The sequence below is a fragment of the Peromyscus maniculatus genome, chromosome 10, assembly GCF_049852395.1.
Source record: "Peromyscus maniculatus bairdii isolate BWxNUB_F1_BW_parent chromosome 10, HU_Pman_BW_mat_3.1, whole genome shotgun sequence".
Taxonomy (NCBI): Eukaryota; Metazoa; Chordata; class Mammalia; order Rodentia; family Cricetidae; genus Peromyscus; species Peromyscus maniculatus.
Window position 1 is genome coordinate 89,457,788 of NC_134861.1, and position 16,946 is coordinate 89,474,733.

The window sequence follows — 16,946 nt, forward strand, 5'->3', positions numbered from 1 at the left end:
CCCTCTACAGACATTTCTCTGTGTCTTTTATATTTATAGCACATTTCAATTTGGTTGTGAAATATTCATCAAAAATACTTGATGTGAATTTATATTTCACAAAATTTATGGTTGAAGCAGTAGATTATCAGAGCCAAAGGATCCAACATGATTAAAAGTTTTCTGTCACCAGCTGGAGCGTTCTTTTTTTAAATAAATGAAATCAATTGAAATACTAGTTTCTCGTAGTAGCCTCTCTTAAAAATGTCCAATAGTTTTGCGTGGCTCATGACTAACGTACCAAGTAGTACAGAATTGTGTACTATGAAAAGGTGTAGGTGTATTCTGTGATCCTAGCACCCAGGAGGCCAAATTTCACAAATTCAAGACCAGCCTGGGCTCTATAGAGTGAGACCTTGCATCAGAAGCAAAACAAAAATGGAGGCCAAAATGATGGCTGAGAGGTTAAAAGCACCTGTTGCTTTTTCAGAACACTCACACTTGGGGGTTCACAACCACCTATAACTCTTGCTCCAGGGTTCTTCTGGCCTGCATGGGGACTAACACATGGCAACACACCACACACACACACACACACACACACACACACACACACACAGAGTCTTTGAAAAAAAGAATAAAACATTCCGCCTAGCATCAAGAATCAAGCCAGTCAACCCAATATCATTGTCTGCCATGTGCTGCCGAGTAATAAACCAAGCCCTATTGGCCAAGAACAATGATCTTCCTGGAATTACTCAGGAGCAATGAAAATGGCTATTTGTAGCTTTGGAGCAGGACTACCCAGGAAGATCTGGATCTGGTCTCGCCTGATCTTTAAACTGCCGACGTGTGGTAACTGATCTCATCTCAGCGGTGTATCCTGGGAACCCAGTCACTGACGGTTTCGGTGGCCCTATGAGAAACTCCACAACTGGAAAGTTCACCCATGAGTGGTCGTTTTGATGCACCAGCCTCATCTATACGTGTGAGGTGGTGCTGAACGGCCATCGTGGGTCTAGGATATAAATTCACTAGAAGGGAAAAAAAGGAAATAATGTCTTGCGTATCGTTAAAGGTATGTACAGGTTTATACCCAGAAGAAAATAAACCTCATTTACAGAAAGCATGGTCAGCAATGTTCATGTTGCTAGACCTGGTGGCTCGTGACTCTAATGTCAGTCCTTGAGATTCTGAGGCAGAAGGCTCATGAGTTCCCAGAGTTCCAATGAATTTATTAGGTTACACAGAAAGATCCTAACGAGAAGAAGGTGGGGGAGAGAATGTTCATCCATGTAACACTATTATTAATTTCCTCAAATTGGAAATTATCCACAAGCACATGTTAGCATCAACAGTAAAATAGGCCTATGGTGTCATCGATGGGTAGTAATGCTTGCTGTAGTATGTATGAAGCCCTGGATCCTACCCAGTGCCCAGAGTAAACAACAACAGAACACACACACACACACACACACACACAGAGAGAGAGAGAGAGAGAGAGAGAGAGAGAGAGAGAGAGAGAGAGAGAGAGAGAGTAAAATTATTTTTAAAGACAATGTATTTTGTTTGACTTTTGTTGCTGTTGTTTTTCATTGAGATAAGATCTCACTGTATAGCCCTAGGGGACCTGGAACTCCATATGTTAGACCAGGCTAGCCTTCATTCAGCTCTAAGAGAACCACCTGTCTCTGGCTCTTGAGTGCTGAGGTTAAAGCCATGCACCACTGAACTTGGCTTAAAAAGAAGATTTTTTTTTAAGGGCATAGAAATATCCGAGTGAGAATGAAAAGCCTCCAGCTATATCTGTAATACAGATGAAACTCATAAATATTATACTAAACAAAAGAGTCCAGGTATAAACAGGAACAGAATGTAGGATTTTGCTTGTATGAACTTCAAAAACCGACAAAACTAGTCCTTCTTTAGCCAAGTTAGTCATTAAACTGACAAGGGCTGATGGTACTGATTAGGACATAGCACATGACTAGGAATGTAACTCAGTGGTAGAGTACTTGCTTAGCATGCAAGGCCCTGGGCTCAATTCACAGAACAGCACAGAACAACCAGAATGCCAAAAATCTACTGGGGTGCTGGAATGTCCTATTTCTTTCTTTCTTTTTTTTTTTCTTTCTTTTTTTTTTTTTTTTGTAGTCTGATTGTTCCGGGCCTGTATGTCTCTGCCGGCCGCTGCCGCTTGGCCTGTCTTGGAATGTCCTATTTCTTGATCTGGATGTTGGATGGACAGAGGTGCTCACTGAACAAAGATATTTACTGCTTATGCACTTTTCCAAATGTCTGTCATTCATTAAAGTGCATGTTTAAGTCATAAATCCTTTCATTTCCTTCACTGAAGACCAGTAGAATTCTATTGTCCATTCTAGGAATCTAGAAAAAAATCAGCATACAAGAAAGTCAGTCACCATTCTACTCTGTGATTCCATCCTGAAACAACATTTCTCTTGGGGGTTGCCTGTGTTTAAGTATGGTTTGCTTGTGCCCCAAAGGGTCTATGTGATGGAGGCTTGGTCCTCATATAATATTATAGGTGGAGAATTCTTTAAAGGTAAAGCCTAGTGTGGGGTGATTGGGTCACTGAGGACACTGTCCTTGAAAGAATTTAAATTATTCTCGTGGGACTACATAGTCAGTTCCCATGACAGAAGTTGTTATGATGGAACAAGGCTAGCACTTCCTTAGTCTCTTTGGCTTCCGCTCTCACTCTGTGATTTCCTGTTCTGATGTCATCTGCCAGGAGGCCCCCAGCAAAGGCCAAATACATAGATCTGCTAGAATCAGGACTTTCGGCTTCCGGGACTGAGCTAAACAAACCTCTTTCTTTACAAGTTGCTCAGCTTCAGGACTGATGCAACGGCAAGGGAAGGAAAGCTAAGCTGATCTGGAAGTCCAGAAGGAGAGGAGGAGAGAGAACAAGGAAGAGTCAGCTTAACGGGACCTGCTCTCTCATCCCTGCTTGGTGAAATCCTCACCTTCTTCAGGTTCTGTTTGATGACATTTCCTTCTGAAGCCTTCTTTTCGAATGTCTCAAACAAAACTTAAGGTATGGTACTTGTCTGCCTTACTTATTTATTCCCATTCATTATAGCACTTTCTAGGAGCCAATCCAATGAAATACTGAAAGCTTGGACTACGGAATCAACAACACTTCACGGGCTCTCTCTGCCACTCCCCATGTGAGCTGAAGAAAATTGCTTAATTTTTTCCCCCTCAGTTGTAAAGTGTAGATTACAACAACTGCATCTACAATAGGTTGTTGTAAAGATGAACAAAGACAACAGATGTGTTGGTGCTGGAGAACAGTAAAATCTCAGGGAATGATTTCTGCTGCTTTTATTGAATATTATCTATAGATGACACACTCCTGAGTGATGTGGAATATGCCTTCGGTGGCTTGTCTTGTATGTAGTCACATTCATGTCTTTCTTACTCTAGAGCGAGAACTCCAGCTGGATTTTGTTTGTTTGTTTGTTTGGTTGGTTGGTTTTATGGGGGGGTGGGGGAGTGCTGGGGACCTTACTAAAGGCATCAAATACTCAGTGGTATTGAGCTGCATCCCTGACCTAAGAACCACAGCTTGTGTGTGGTAATACCCCTGCCTTGAACAATGCGGAGGTTTGGACTGTATCAATGCTGTGTCACATGTAGAATTGAGACACTGAGAAGTGTCCTGTTATTTGTAATCTGGCAGTGCTTAAAGCAATTAAAATAATTAAAAAAAGAGCTTCTTTTGTACATTTTCTTATCTCTAGGGTTGCTAGCATTCCAGGTGCTCAGAGTTGTCCCAGTGGGGACACTGAAAGTTCTGTGATCCAGAAAACCCCTCAGTTCAAGACAGTCACCCTACCTGCCTGTGAGTCACATGCTCTGCTGGCCTGCTAATGGATAAGACATCCAGCTCCTATCTAAAGCTCCTCACTCTGGCATTTCCTCTACATACTCAGAACAGGCCTTTGAAGTGCCCTACCTCCCTGTGTCTCCCATCTTCTCCTCTCTCCATCAACATTCAAATATTCTATTTTTTCTATTGAAAAACAAACAAAATAATTAAAAATCAAGCACAGGGGCCGAGGTTGTAGCTTAGCAACACAGAACTTACCTAGCACGTGAGTGGCCCTGGGTAGTTCCCCAGGACAGTAAACAAATGAATACCAAAGTGTCTCCGACCTCCATCTTCCTCCAGCTCCCACCCATTTTCTTGGATCTCCTTTATAACAAAACTCCTTGAATGGATTGTTTACACACAGTCTCCAATTTTATTTCTCTCCCTTACCATTTTCTGTTGAACCATTTCTGCCAGGGTTTTGTCCCCAACTCTCCACAGAGAAAAATCCAGTCTCAGTTTGCCAATGATCTGGAATTTTCTCAGACTGTTGAATAGTGAGAAATAGACTTCTATTGTATTTATGCATTGTATTTGGTTATACTTTTTTAATCACGAAAATTTGTTCCAGCGTATGTGACAGAGCTAATGACTTCCATATTCACATGTCCAGTTTTGTCTGCCTCCCCTGAAGTCTGTAGTTGTATGTTCAGCTGTCTAGAACACAACCAACCAAGTATGCAGTAAGAGTCTCAAACGTAGCATGTCAACACTAACCTTTTCATTTCCTTCCCCAAGCAGCAGCTCTCTGTCAGAAAGCATCCCTCCCTTCGCTGTTCTCGAGTCCTGGAGTGATCCCGCCCACCAGGACCCCAATCCATTTCCATTCACTTGACCAAGAAAAGCCGCCGTCTTCCAGGCTGTGTTAGCTTCATGACTCGGCTGTTTCCTCCCCGCCACAGTCTCCTGAATATGGAGGCAGACAGTCCCAAGAACAGAGGTCAACGTCAGTCATTTTTCTACACCAAATAGTCCAAGAACAGGGGGGTCAATGTCATTCATTTTTCTACACAAAACCTCTTCTAGAGGCATCTCATCTCACCATCATGACATGAGGACCCAGGGCACAGAACACATTTGGTAAGCACTCTCTTTGGTAAAGGTGTGCCCTTACCTTGACCCACAAAGTCTAATAATGACCTTTTCTGTCACCTGTCTGCTAGGTAAACCATTCACTACACTCCTCTTTTTCCTCACAGACTCCTGGCCTTCTAACTCTTCTACACACACACACACACACACACACACACACACACACACACACACACACACACGCAGGCATGTACGCACAGACCTCCACCACTACCCAAGCCTCACCCAACTCCCGGCTGCAGCCTGTAAGCCAGCAAACCCTGCTCAGAGGCTCTTCCTCTAGAATCTAGAGTCTAGATCATCTCATGACTCACTCCTGTCCTTACCAGTTTCTCTTCAAGTTTTAAACTTTGCTTTGAAACATTTCTTTATTGTTCTTCCATGCAGTAGATATTGTGGTGGGAATATGAAGATGAGTTGAAATAGCCTCCTCCCTCAAGAAACTGTTATATCGAATTGGAGAGTGGCCTTCCTGGAAAGTTTCCTAGAAGGGGGGCCCATGAACTGAATCTTAAAAAAAAAAAAAAAAAAAAAAAAAAAGGAGTTAAGGGAGAGGAGGGGGTGTGATAAGAAGAGCGCCTTTTAGGGAGATGGCGTATGTGGGTAGGGTGCAGAGGCTGTCTGATTGGTCTTATCTATCTCCAGAGCCTGGTCACGTGCTATGAGATACGAGCCCTGGGAACAGCTCGGTGATGTGCATTGGTGGCAAGAACTAGAAGGTCACAAGGATGATACAGACAAGGAAGCCAAAAACAGAGAGACAAGAGAATTTCAGAACACTGCCAACGGCAAAAGGGGACTCTCAGACAGGGGGTTCAAAGAGGGTGTGAAGCCAGAGACAGTCCATCCTGACGGAAAGGACAGGAACAGTATTCCTCAGACAGGAAGGGTCAGAGATGCAGGTCTGTTAACCATGGACCTTCACTGGTCTCCAGAGTATCATTTTTCCTGGCATCCAGCCCCTTGCAACTTCTCTCGCTCTCTCTTTCTTTTTTTTTTTTTCAGACAGGGTTTCTCTGTGTAGCTTTGCGCCTTTCCTGAAACTCACTTGGTAGTCCAGGCTGGCCTCGAACTCAGAGATCCACCTGCCTCTGCCTCCCAAGTGCTGGGATTAAAGGCGTGCACCACCACTGCCCGGCCTCTCTCTCTCTTGAATATGGGCTGGATCTACCACTTGCTTTCACTTAGTGGTTCTCAACCAGGGAAGAATCCCCCACCCCACCCCGAGAACATTTACAATGTTTGGAAACAATGGGGAATTCCGTGGGGAGAGCTGCTGTAGCAATTTCTATGATACTAACAGATAGAAGCTGAGATTCTGCCATATGGCAGAGCCTGGTTCCTCATAGTCTAGACTCACCCAGCCCACAATGTCAAGTACACTGAGATCAAGAAGCCAGCAGAACACAGCCCAGTCCTTTATCTCAACAAGAACTAAATGTTAAGATGATCTAAGACCACCAATGTAGCTCAGAGGCAGAGTGTTTACCAAACATGCTCTATGCCCTGGGTTCAAAACAAAATCAAACAACAACCAAACCAGAAAAGTTCCAAAGCTTTCTCTCTTGGAAGAGAGGTAGCCAGACTTCATCCATTCCAGCTCAGAGACTCATGGAGACATCACATGAGAGGCCATGTGAAAAGGAGGAATCCTGAGGCTCCCTGGAGACCAACTAAGACACCAAGTAACAGAATGTAACAGGAATAGTAAGGCCCCAGATGTCCAGGGCCAGGTAAGCTCTTCCAGGCAGACTCCAGCCATCGGAGACATCTTGGCTAAAGTAGCTGGCATGTGAGCCGAGAAGCTTTCACGGATACTCTAGCATTACGCTTAAGGAACAGAGACAGTGTCATTACTTAGCCCTGTTCAAATTGTCTTATGAGCAAATAAAGAAGATTTTGATTTAAAAACTCAAGTCTTAGAATGATTTGTCACACTCCAATAGGTAAAATAATAGTCAAAAAAAAAAAAAAAAAAAAGGATAGACCGTGATCTAAGTACTTCTTAGCTACAATGTATGAGATGGAATCTGCCATGTCTAATGTATCTTAGCCATGAGGAAATCTAAGCATAGAGGCCCAAGGAAGTTAAGTTCCCACTCGATGTTAGCACAACTTGGGAACAGAGTTGGGCATTGACTCCAAAGGCTACATATGCACCATCAAGCCCCATATACCATAACCACACATCCATTCACTCAACACTTATGGAGAGTCCACCATGTGCTAGGTACTGTTCTGTGTTCACAGAGTACAATAGAGACCAGAACAACAACAACAACAAATTCCTGGGCTCATGGCACTAACTTCTGGTGAAGTCTGAGAAGCTGTAGAGGCGTACCATTGGGTGGGAAGACTCCTTTGTGTGGTGTGGTGGACATTGATCAGTGTTCTGACTGCCAGCCGCCTAGTCAAGCACACTCACTCACACCAGGAAATTATCCATTCTGTTAGACAGTCTGTGAAGACTGTTACTAGAGGTGGCCAACTCTGTTAGCCATGCCAGCTCAAGTGACTTTACTGTGGGATTTGTCTCTTCAGACTATTATTAGCAAAAAGGCAGAATGGTTGGTGGGGGGGTCCGTCCCAGCAGGGGCTCCCAGATAAAGCTATTGAGAGATTGCTACTAACATGCTTCTTCCCCTGCCCTGATTTCAGTCTGCGTAGAGGCTTTACTGTTGATTCCGTGAGCTACCTGATAGCCTCCTAGTGAATTCCTGCACTGAACCAGGAAGGGACTGGCTCTGAGGCTTGCCATGAAAGGGCTCCGAGTCTGGAATTCAGGAGAAGGTCTCTGGGCTCAAGTGGAGAGACTGCTGAGAACCAAGTAAACAATAGTGTCCCCTAACCCGATCCCCTGAAGCTTCATCTCCAGCATCTAAACATGAACAACTGGTATTTTCTCCATCTTACGTAAAATCTTAAAGCCACGCCACTCCACGCTTCCTTCCTGAAACTATATTACCTCAGGAAGAACTCTGAGCAGAGCCATTTTGAAGCCAATGCTAAAAGCCATTTTCACAGCAGCGACTTGAGGTAGTCACGGGTCAGCTAAACTGGGCTAAAACCAAACTGTGGAGAAAGCCGAGGTCGGGCCTGACCCTGGCTTCAGAACCAGACCAGCAGCATGCAGACAAGAAAAACCAGATTCCCAGGCCCCATCTGGACTCACCCAATCAAAATCTCAATGGCAGAGACCAGGGGTTTTCAGTTCCAGACACTAACCAATGATTGTGAGCTCCATCCTCCCTACACCCCCCCCCACACACACACACACAAATTTGATAGCCAAGGTTTTCTTCAGTGCTGGACCACAGCCCTTTAGAGTGTTGTCTAAGTTTAGTATGTGGATGTGTGGCCTCACTAAAATGCAGATTCTGATTCCAAGGCTGGAAATGGAGCTAGAAAGTCTCCCTTTCTGCTGTGTTCCCAGCTGATGACTCTAGATGGGTCACAGGGTCGTGAATCTAAGCAGGAAACTGGCATCAGAAGGCAGGAAGAGAAGCCGAAAAGCAGAGCTTCGTACTCAGGCCTTGGCAAACAGACAGAATGCAGCCTCAGAGCCCGCAGAGCCAACAGCTAAGCTTCGCTACGGCACTGTTGCCGTCCTCCCGGCTTAACCTATGTGGCTCACAAGCAGTTACAAGACCGATCCATTAATTATGTCCTTAAATAGCTCCTCCACTGCGCCCCAGCCTCTGCAATTCCTTGTTCAGCATTTTAAGAAGAAACAAAGACAAAGAGGTGATTCAGAAGTTCAATCTCATGCAATTAGGTGCTTTGTTCTTAATTAGAATGTAAAGTTCTCTTTTTGTAGGCCATTGAATCTGTGGAGATAATCAGTTTTGTGTTTACTGTTCTAATAAAATCTACTTCATAGTACGGAAACGAAAGCATCGAAAAAGCTGACATAGATTCCAAATGATGTACCCAACAGAATCAGGTTATTCTGAAGCATTTGTGCATGTTTGATTACCAGACCTGGACCTTCCCTTCCTGTTCATCGAAGCATTCAATAGTAATTACTGCTCAGGTATTATGCTGAGTGCTGGCACATGTTACTGACAGCAGATGGTCCCAGAGGCCTCATTCAGAAACTTGGAAACTGAGCCTTTGCATGGAGTTTAATCAAAATCTTAGGATCCACTCCATTGTTGGATTTACTTATTTAATGGAAGACTATGTGCAAAGCCCTTTTCTGAGTTCTCTGGAGGAAACCCAGAAATGAAGGTAGAGTTCCAGATGGGAAGAAATAAACAACAGGTGGTCCGGGGTTTGCTCAAAATTCCAGTCACATGGAAAATGGATATGGGCTTGTTTTTGAGTCATTTCCATTTCAGGTTTCAATGTAAACTGCTCAGCATAAAGTGGGTTGTGTGTGTGTGTGTGTGTGTGTGTGTGTGTGTGTGTGTGTGTGTTACACTTCATTTTATGTGTGTTTGTGTTTGTGTGCATATGTGTACCATGTCACACATGTGAGGATCAGAGGACAACTTGTGTGAATTGGCTACTCCTTCCACTATGGAGGTCTTTGGGATTGAACTTGGGTCATCAGCTTGGCAGGTGGCACCCTTACCAGCTGAGCCATCTCACTGGCCCTAAAGGAGGTTTTGAATAGCCACCACAGTGGTTCTATATACAGGCCAAACTATAAGTAAATTGGTATTTTGGTTAAGCGTAAGCAGTATATTCAAGGTAAAAGAATCTGGAGCCTCAGAGCCCTTTAGGTCTACATACAGAAGTATATTAAGCCACAAGTCTGAAAACACTCTGATTTACACACAAATCATTTCTAAATTATCCATCTTCAGCACATATGAGTATTATTAAAAGAATGTCTTAAGCACTCATATAAATTCTTTATGATGGGGCTGAGCTGTTTAAAGAGACTCCTGGAAGTGATTAGGAGAGAACAGGAGACAGGCAGAAAGGGGTCCAGAGCCATGCGAGACTGGTAAAAAGGGGCATCATGGGAAGGGTTGGGGTGAGGGACATCATGGGAAGGGTGGGGGTGAGGGGCATCATGGGAAGGGTTGGGGTGAGGGACATCATGGGAAGGGTGGGGGTGGGGGGCGTCATGGGAAGGGTGGGGGTGAGGGGCAGTATGGGAAGGGTGGGGGTGAGGGGCAGTATGGGAAGGACGGGGGTGAGGGGCATCATGGGAAGGGTGGGGGTGAGGGGCATCATGGGAAGGGTGGGGGTGAGGGGCAGTATGGGAAGGGTGGGGGTGAGGGGCATCATGGGAAGGGTGGGGGTGAGGGGCATCATGGGAAGGGTGGGGGTGAGGGGCAGTATGGGAAGGACGGGGGTGAGGGGCATCATGGGAAGGGTGGGGGTGAGGAGCAGTATGGGAAGGGTGGGGGTGAGGGGCATCATGGGAAGGGTGGGGGTGAGGGGCAGTATGGGAAGGGTGGGGGTGAGGGGCAGTATGGGAAGGACGGGGGTGAGGGGCAGCATGGGAAGGACGGGGGTGAGGGGCAGTATGGGAAGGGTGGGGGTGAGGGGCGTCATGGGAAGGGTGGGGGTGAGGGGCAGCATGGGAAGGGTGGGGGTGAGGGGCAGTATGGGAAGGACGGGGGTGAGGGGCAGCATGGGAAGGGTGGGGGTGAGGGGCGTCATGGGAAGGGTGGGGGTGAGGGGCAGCATGGGAAGGGTGGGGGTGAGGGGCAGTATGGGAAGGACGGGGGTGAGGGGCATCATGGGAAGGGTGGGGGTGAGGGGCGTCATGGGAAGGGTGGGGGTGAGGGGCAGCATGGGAAGGGTGGGGGCAGATGGGCTGAGACACAGGTAAGAAGGGTAGAAGAGAAAGAGAGAGGCACAGGAACCACTCAGGATTACCCTGAAGGACTCAAGAAGAAAGGCAAAGTATCAAAAGCAGCTTGGTCTCCTGGGAGAGGCCAAAATGGACTAAAGTTCCTGGAATAACCACCCACGCAGCATGCTCTACCCGTTAGTGCTGCCACAGTACATTAAGATATGTTTCTGTCTTCAGTTTTCAATTGGAATACCAGACCATGATGCCAGGTCATAGTCTCTGATATATTCTCCAAATCTAGATCAGCAACTGACTGTAGTAAACACAACAGAATATTAATTGGAGGAATTAATAAATAAGCGAAGCTGAGAAAGGGACTTGAAGATAAGAAAAGACCAATAGAGACAATGACCCAAATAGAGATACCATAAAAAGATGGTGGAAATGGTGGTAAATAAAAACGCAGTTATTGCATAATGTAAGATTTAAGCAGTTATGTGCTATACCTTGAGTATGATTCGCCCTGGCCCAAGTAATATATCGGGGCTTAGTGCCCAACTAGTAGTGTTAAGAGGTGGAGCTTTTATGGCATGATTAGATTAAGAAGGATTAATATCATTCTCATGACACTAGATCCCTTTCCTTGGAATGGATTAACAGTGTAACAGCAGGTTGTTATAAATAGGGCCAAGGCCTGTGTGGCTAGCATGCACAAGGCCGAGCATTCGATACACAGAACTGTTCTGCACCCCAAAGCCCCCAGCTCTCTTCAGGATTCCCTGCGTGCACTGTTGCTTTCTACCTTAATTTGAAGCAGCTTGAGGCCTTCATTAGTAGAGAGCATTGCTTCACCCAGACCTTCCCCATCTCTGGATCCGTGAGCCCCGAGCTCTCTTCTTGAACTTCCCCAGTCTCGGGAAGTCTGTTGTAACGACAGAACACAGATTAAGACAATATACAAGACCCTAAACACATTCAAACTCCAACTAAAGCATCAAAGAAACATTGTAAAATATTTATGAGTATGACAATAAAAGAATATAGCAGTTCTCAGAGAGAAAAACCCATCCCTCGATTCCAGTTTGAAGGACCTACAGACTCATGAAAGCCTCCAAGCCTTCCCACCCTTGGCTGCAGAAAAGAGCCTTCCAGAAGAGTTCCCTTGCCCTGGGGCATCGTGGACCCTCTGTGTAAAGTCACATTGGAGGGAGCATCAAAAGTTACTCAGAAAAAGGAGAGAACGCCAAGGGAGAAATAAGCCGTGTCAAGCCAGTCACTAGTCAGAAAAGAAAACTGGACAGATCAGCCCTCCTCCTGCTCCGTTGCCCCTCCGACAATGTCTTATTGTTCCCATTATGTTTATCTGAGAGGAGACAAAGCCCGGGCTGTGCGCCTGTAGCTGGGTATCTCCTAGTACTTCTTTTTAACCAAAAGTCTCGGACTTTTGGAGCAGGACTGATGCTGGAGAGGCCAGATTCAGTCAAGGACAAAGGAGCAACTTGTGACGCTATCAGGAGAGACTATTCCAAGGCACCTTCTCCACCAGAGGACTGGACTGAATTGGTCCTTGGTTTGTGGGCACACTCCCTGCCTGCTACTAACCGTCTTCAGAACGACAGCACATTCACAGCTTCCATCCCTGAAAACGAACGCAAATGTCGGTGAATCTCATACTGGTGGTTACCTCCCAAGAGTGAGGGCACTTATTTATTTATTTATTTATTTATTTATTTATTTATTTATTTATTTATTGTATTTAATGTATTTAATTAATTATAAGACAGCATCTCACTATGTGGCTCTGGCTACCCTGGAATTCACTCTGTAGAACAGGCTGGCTTTGAACTCACAAGATCTGCCTGCTTCTGCCCCCTGTGTGCTGGGATTAAAGATGTATGACCCCCAAGCCTGGCTAGCAGACACTTATTTTATAAAGGCCAAACAAATGGTGAAAATGATGTTTGTTTCTTGTTGTTGCTGCTGCTGCTCAATTTGATTTTAAAATTGCATTTATTGATTTGAGGAGAGAGGGATGTGCATGCCATGACACACGTGGAAGTCAGGATAACGTGTGGGAGTTGGTTTGTCCTTCCACGAAGGTTCCAGGAGCAAAAGACAGGTCACCAGGCTTGGCAGCAAATGCTGTTACCCACTGAACCATCTGCATTGCCCCTATGATAGTTTAAAATATATTACTAAGTAAAACTTTGGTAGATTATAGGTAATACCTTTTTTTTTGGTTTTTCGAGACAAGGTTTCTCTGCGTAGTTTTGGTGCCTTTCCTGGAACTCACTCTGAAGACCAGGCTGGCCTTGAACTCACTGAGACTGGCCTGCCTCTGCCTCCCGAGTGCTAGGATTAAAGGCGTGCGCCACCACCGCCCGGCGGTAATACATTTTAAAATTCGTTCTTACACTTGTTTTTGTTGTTGTTATTGCTGTTTGGTTCAGTATTGGAAAGTGAACTCAAAGTCATGTGTATACTAGGCAAGAGATCTACCACTGAGCTGTAGCACTGATCCCTGATAGTTTTAATATACACATATTTTTAAGAAATCAAGTGGTAGATGAAAAATCATATTTTTTCCTTTAAAAAAGAAAAAACAAAAATTCATCATTAGTTTGAAAATTGGCCATTGTGGCTATAACTACCACTCACATGGATTTTTTGTTCTCTGCTCACTTATTTCATCTTTATGCCACTGAATACTGTGGTAATTCCTGGTGCTAGATTGACAGGATTATACCACAGCCTGGATTTGGAAAGCTGTTGATGCTGTTGAAGCCTATCCCAGAGTAGTTTTCTCACTTTTTTAATTGAAAACAAACATATCTATAGTAAGGTGCGCGGCCTATCAGTCTTGAGTATATAGCTTAATGAACTTGGACATGTCATCATTGAAAAATGACCACTAAGATCAAAATATATTTCCAGTGCCCTTGAAGATTTCTTTCAACCTTCTCCCCATCAACCCTCTCCAAAAGGTAACAGTTAGGCTGACTTCTTTTATCACAAATTAATTTTATACATCTTGAAGCTCATATAAATATAATCATAAAATGTGTAATAATCTACTATGATAGATGATAATAAGTTTGTGTGCACATTCCCAACAGCTCAGACTTCAATGAATGTGTTATGAGGGTGAGACAGGAACACAGGAAGAAGGGCTTTTGCCTAGACTGATTGCCAGTCTGTCTGTCTATCTATCTATCTATCTATCTATCTATCTATCTATCTATCTATCTATCTATCTCTATCTATCTATCTATCTATCTATCTTTCTATCATCTATCTACCAGTCACCTATCACCTGTCTATTTCTATCTATCTGTTTATCTATATCTATCAATCTATCTATATCCATCTATGTAGCTCAGTCTACCCTAAAGCTTGCTAAGTCGTCTAGACTGGCCTTGAATTTACAACCCAGTTTCCTCAGCCTGCCAAGGGCTGGAACTCCAGGCCTTCATCACCAGAGCCCACACATGCAACTTTTGAAGGAAGAGGAACGGGTTTGGACTTGTGGTAAAACATGGCGGGATCGAGGGTAAACATTTACTCTCACTAAAGCAGTGATTTCCAAAGTGTGGTTTCCAACCACCTGGACCAGACTGGCCTGCAGCTGCCAATGACCACCACTTACCTCCTGCCTTCTTCATTAATAATCTGCGTTTATTGATTTACACACTCATTTTTAAGGTTTCATTGTGGTATTTTATATGTGTATGTCATTTCTCAGATGGTAAGCCGAATTTAAATATGCCACTTGATTTCCGCATTTGTTTTGGTTGTTTGGAGGTTTTGTTTTGTTTTCCCACTTGAATTAGAACATAGCGAACCAATATCACCATCCAAATGAAATGGTGGAGCAGGTTATAAATGCCTTCCCTGGAAGTTCAAGTCTAAGTGTTTGGATTAAATCCAAGTGGGTAAGGGAAAACCCTTGAAGAAGCTGTTGAAGGGAAGAATTTGTAAAAATCAAGATAAGTGGCCTTCCTAAGTGCCGCTTTCCTACTTCTGCTGAGACACTGTCGAGGGGCTCCAGACAGCGGTGCCTTAACTAAAGGCCAAAGCAGAAAAGGATGCTTTCTGCTAAGGGTCAGGAAACCTGCTCTATCAAGGGATTGTTAAATAAAACTCTAGGAGGGCTTTGGTTTGGCCTGAGCTCCTGCCACGGACCCAGGAGAGCAAACAAAATGGACTTGCTCAAGCTAACTTTCTGGTCCACAAGCCCCCATCTCAGTTATCTGGTGTGAAGGGAGGCAGGAGGGGAGGGGCGAGCTTGAGAAGCCGCAGCAGCCCTAGGACAAGGACGTTCCTCCTAGCTGACAAAAGAGAGAAGGGAAGCTGAGACCACCGCCTGCTTCCACCCCAGAAGCTGAGTTTAATGAACTGGTGGGTTCACTGAACACTTGTTCTGTTTTATAGAATGAAACATCGGCAGGTTCTGGAACCACGGTTAGAAACCAAGATGGGGAAAGCTGTAATTTCGTCTTCTGACAAGCTGGATAGTAAATACTCTAGGCCCCACGAACCACATAGTCTCTGTTACACCTACACAAATGTGCCTTCATAGAAGGAGACAGAAAGTAACCCCCAAACATGTGAATCAACAAGCCTGGCTGAGTTCCCATACGCATCACGTGTGAAATGAGGTGGGCAGGATTTGGCTGATGCAAAGGAGTAATTTGCCCAGCCCGGACCCAAAAAATTTCAGTGAGCCTAGTGAGAGGCTTAAAATGCAACATTTAACTCCAAAAAACGTATCTCCTGATAGCAACTCCTACCAAAAACTGTACTGAGTGGCTTCAGTTTTAAACAAATATGAATCTGGAACAAATTATGGAGCGGGGGGGGGGGGGGAACCCATAAAATCTAGACTGATATACTCTACATGATGGGAAGAGATGAGAAGTGGAGGTGGGGCCAGGGGATGCAGAGGGAATGCTTCAGTATAGAGTAAATAAAGTTAAGAGATTTATTACCAAACACATGAAGCCTGCGTAGACCCTGAGCCATAAAAGAAAAAAAACAAAACCAGCTTGAATAATATAGAGAGGACAACTGGGGACATTTGAACACAGCCGTTATACTAGATGATATATCAGTGTTTTATTTCTCAGCTGTGATAACGATACTGCAGTTTTATAGAGAACGATGTTATTCTTAGAAGAATATGATAATGTTTAGGGATAAAATAGTGTGCAGACTGCTTTAGTGGAAACCAGAATGGGAGGAAGAGAAGGACACAGTCCTTACAAGGAATAAATTTAGGTGAGGGCACATATGGCGATGGTACCTTTTGTTCTTAGTTTGGTTTTTTATGTTTGGAGACAGGGTCTCCCAGCTGGACTACAACTTGGTATACAGTTCAGGCTGGTATCAAACTCTCAGCAATTCTCCTGCCTCATACAGGTATGAGTCACTCTTCCTGGCTCTATACACAGGTTTGCACATACTGTGATCTCATTTTTTTTCTGTGGCTTTGAATGGAAAAGAATGAGAGCGAATAAATGTGGTGGTGGTCAGTCTATAGCACTCTCTCCTTTTGAAATCTGGGGTGAGCATTTACATCTTTCAGATCGGCTTACTCCTATTCTTGTGCCACCCCCTTCTTCTCTCTCTCCCCACCCTTGGGAGTCTCCTTCCTTCCGTGTGAGATGTAGAAAGCCAGCCAGAAGGAAGTAACAGAGGCACCATCGCCAAGGTGATAGAATCTGTTTACAAGTTCCCTGCCTCAGGCAGGAGTCCTCCTGTGTCTTCCTCTTCTTTCTGGAACAGCCCAGATTTCTCTGCAGTCGTTTCTGGATTGGAACAAGCTCTCACTCAGCCTTTCTGTTTCCTTCCCTTTCTCCTCGGCAGTTAAGAACAGGCAATGAAAACTGGGGTGCAGGAGGGGGGCGCGGGGGTGGAGTGCTTGGCAGTCACAGATTAGATACATTGCTTAACTTCTGTAAGCTCTAGTTTCCTTGTTTATAAATGGAACACACCGTTTTTCTGGCTATGGTCAAGTGTCGAAATATAATTTTTCTTTACTGGGCAAGAAGTTTCTAGATATCTCAAGATTGATCTGGGATAATTGCTGAGCTCAGCCTGAAGCAAGTCTTGATGTTCTACAAGAAAGAACACAGGAGAGGGAGAGAGAAAGGGAGAGAGAGAAAGGGAAAGGGAGGAGGGAGGGGAGGAAAGGGGAGGGGAGGGGAAAGGAGGAGACGG

General features: G+C 44.7%; 1 protein-coding gene and 1 long non-coding RNA gene across 2 annotated transcripts; one reads left to right on the forward strand and one right to left on the reverse strand.

The window, feature by feature from the left end:
- Positions 1–689: 689 nt before the first annotated feature.
- Positions 690–12,051, reverse strand: LOC143267661 (uncharacterized). Its single transcript, XM_076546682.1, has 4 exons — positions 11,823–12,051; positions 11,530–11,649; positions 4,598–4,786; positions 690–2,367 (listed from the first exon to the last, which is right to left on the reverse strand). Exons 1-4 carry the CDS (start codon positions 11,901–11,903, stop codon positions 2,281–2,283), a joined length of 477 nt encoding a protein of 158 aa, XP_076402797.1. The 5' UTR covers positions 11,904–12,051; the 3' UTR covers positions 690–2,280.
- LOC143267662 (uncharacterized) lies at positions 4,786–6,883 on the forward strand. The gene is made up of 2 exons (XR_013043035.1): positions 4,786–4,960; positions 5,618–6,883. It is a non-coding gene; the product is annotated as an uncharacterized LOC143267662 (long non-coding RNA).
- Positions 12,052–16,946: the final 4,895 nt, after the last annotated feature.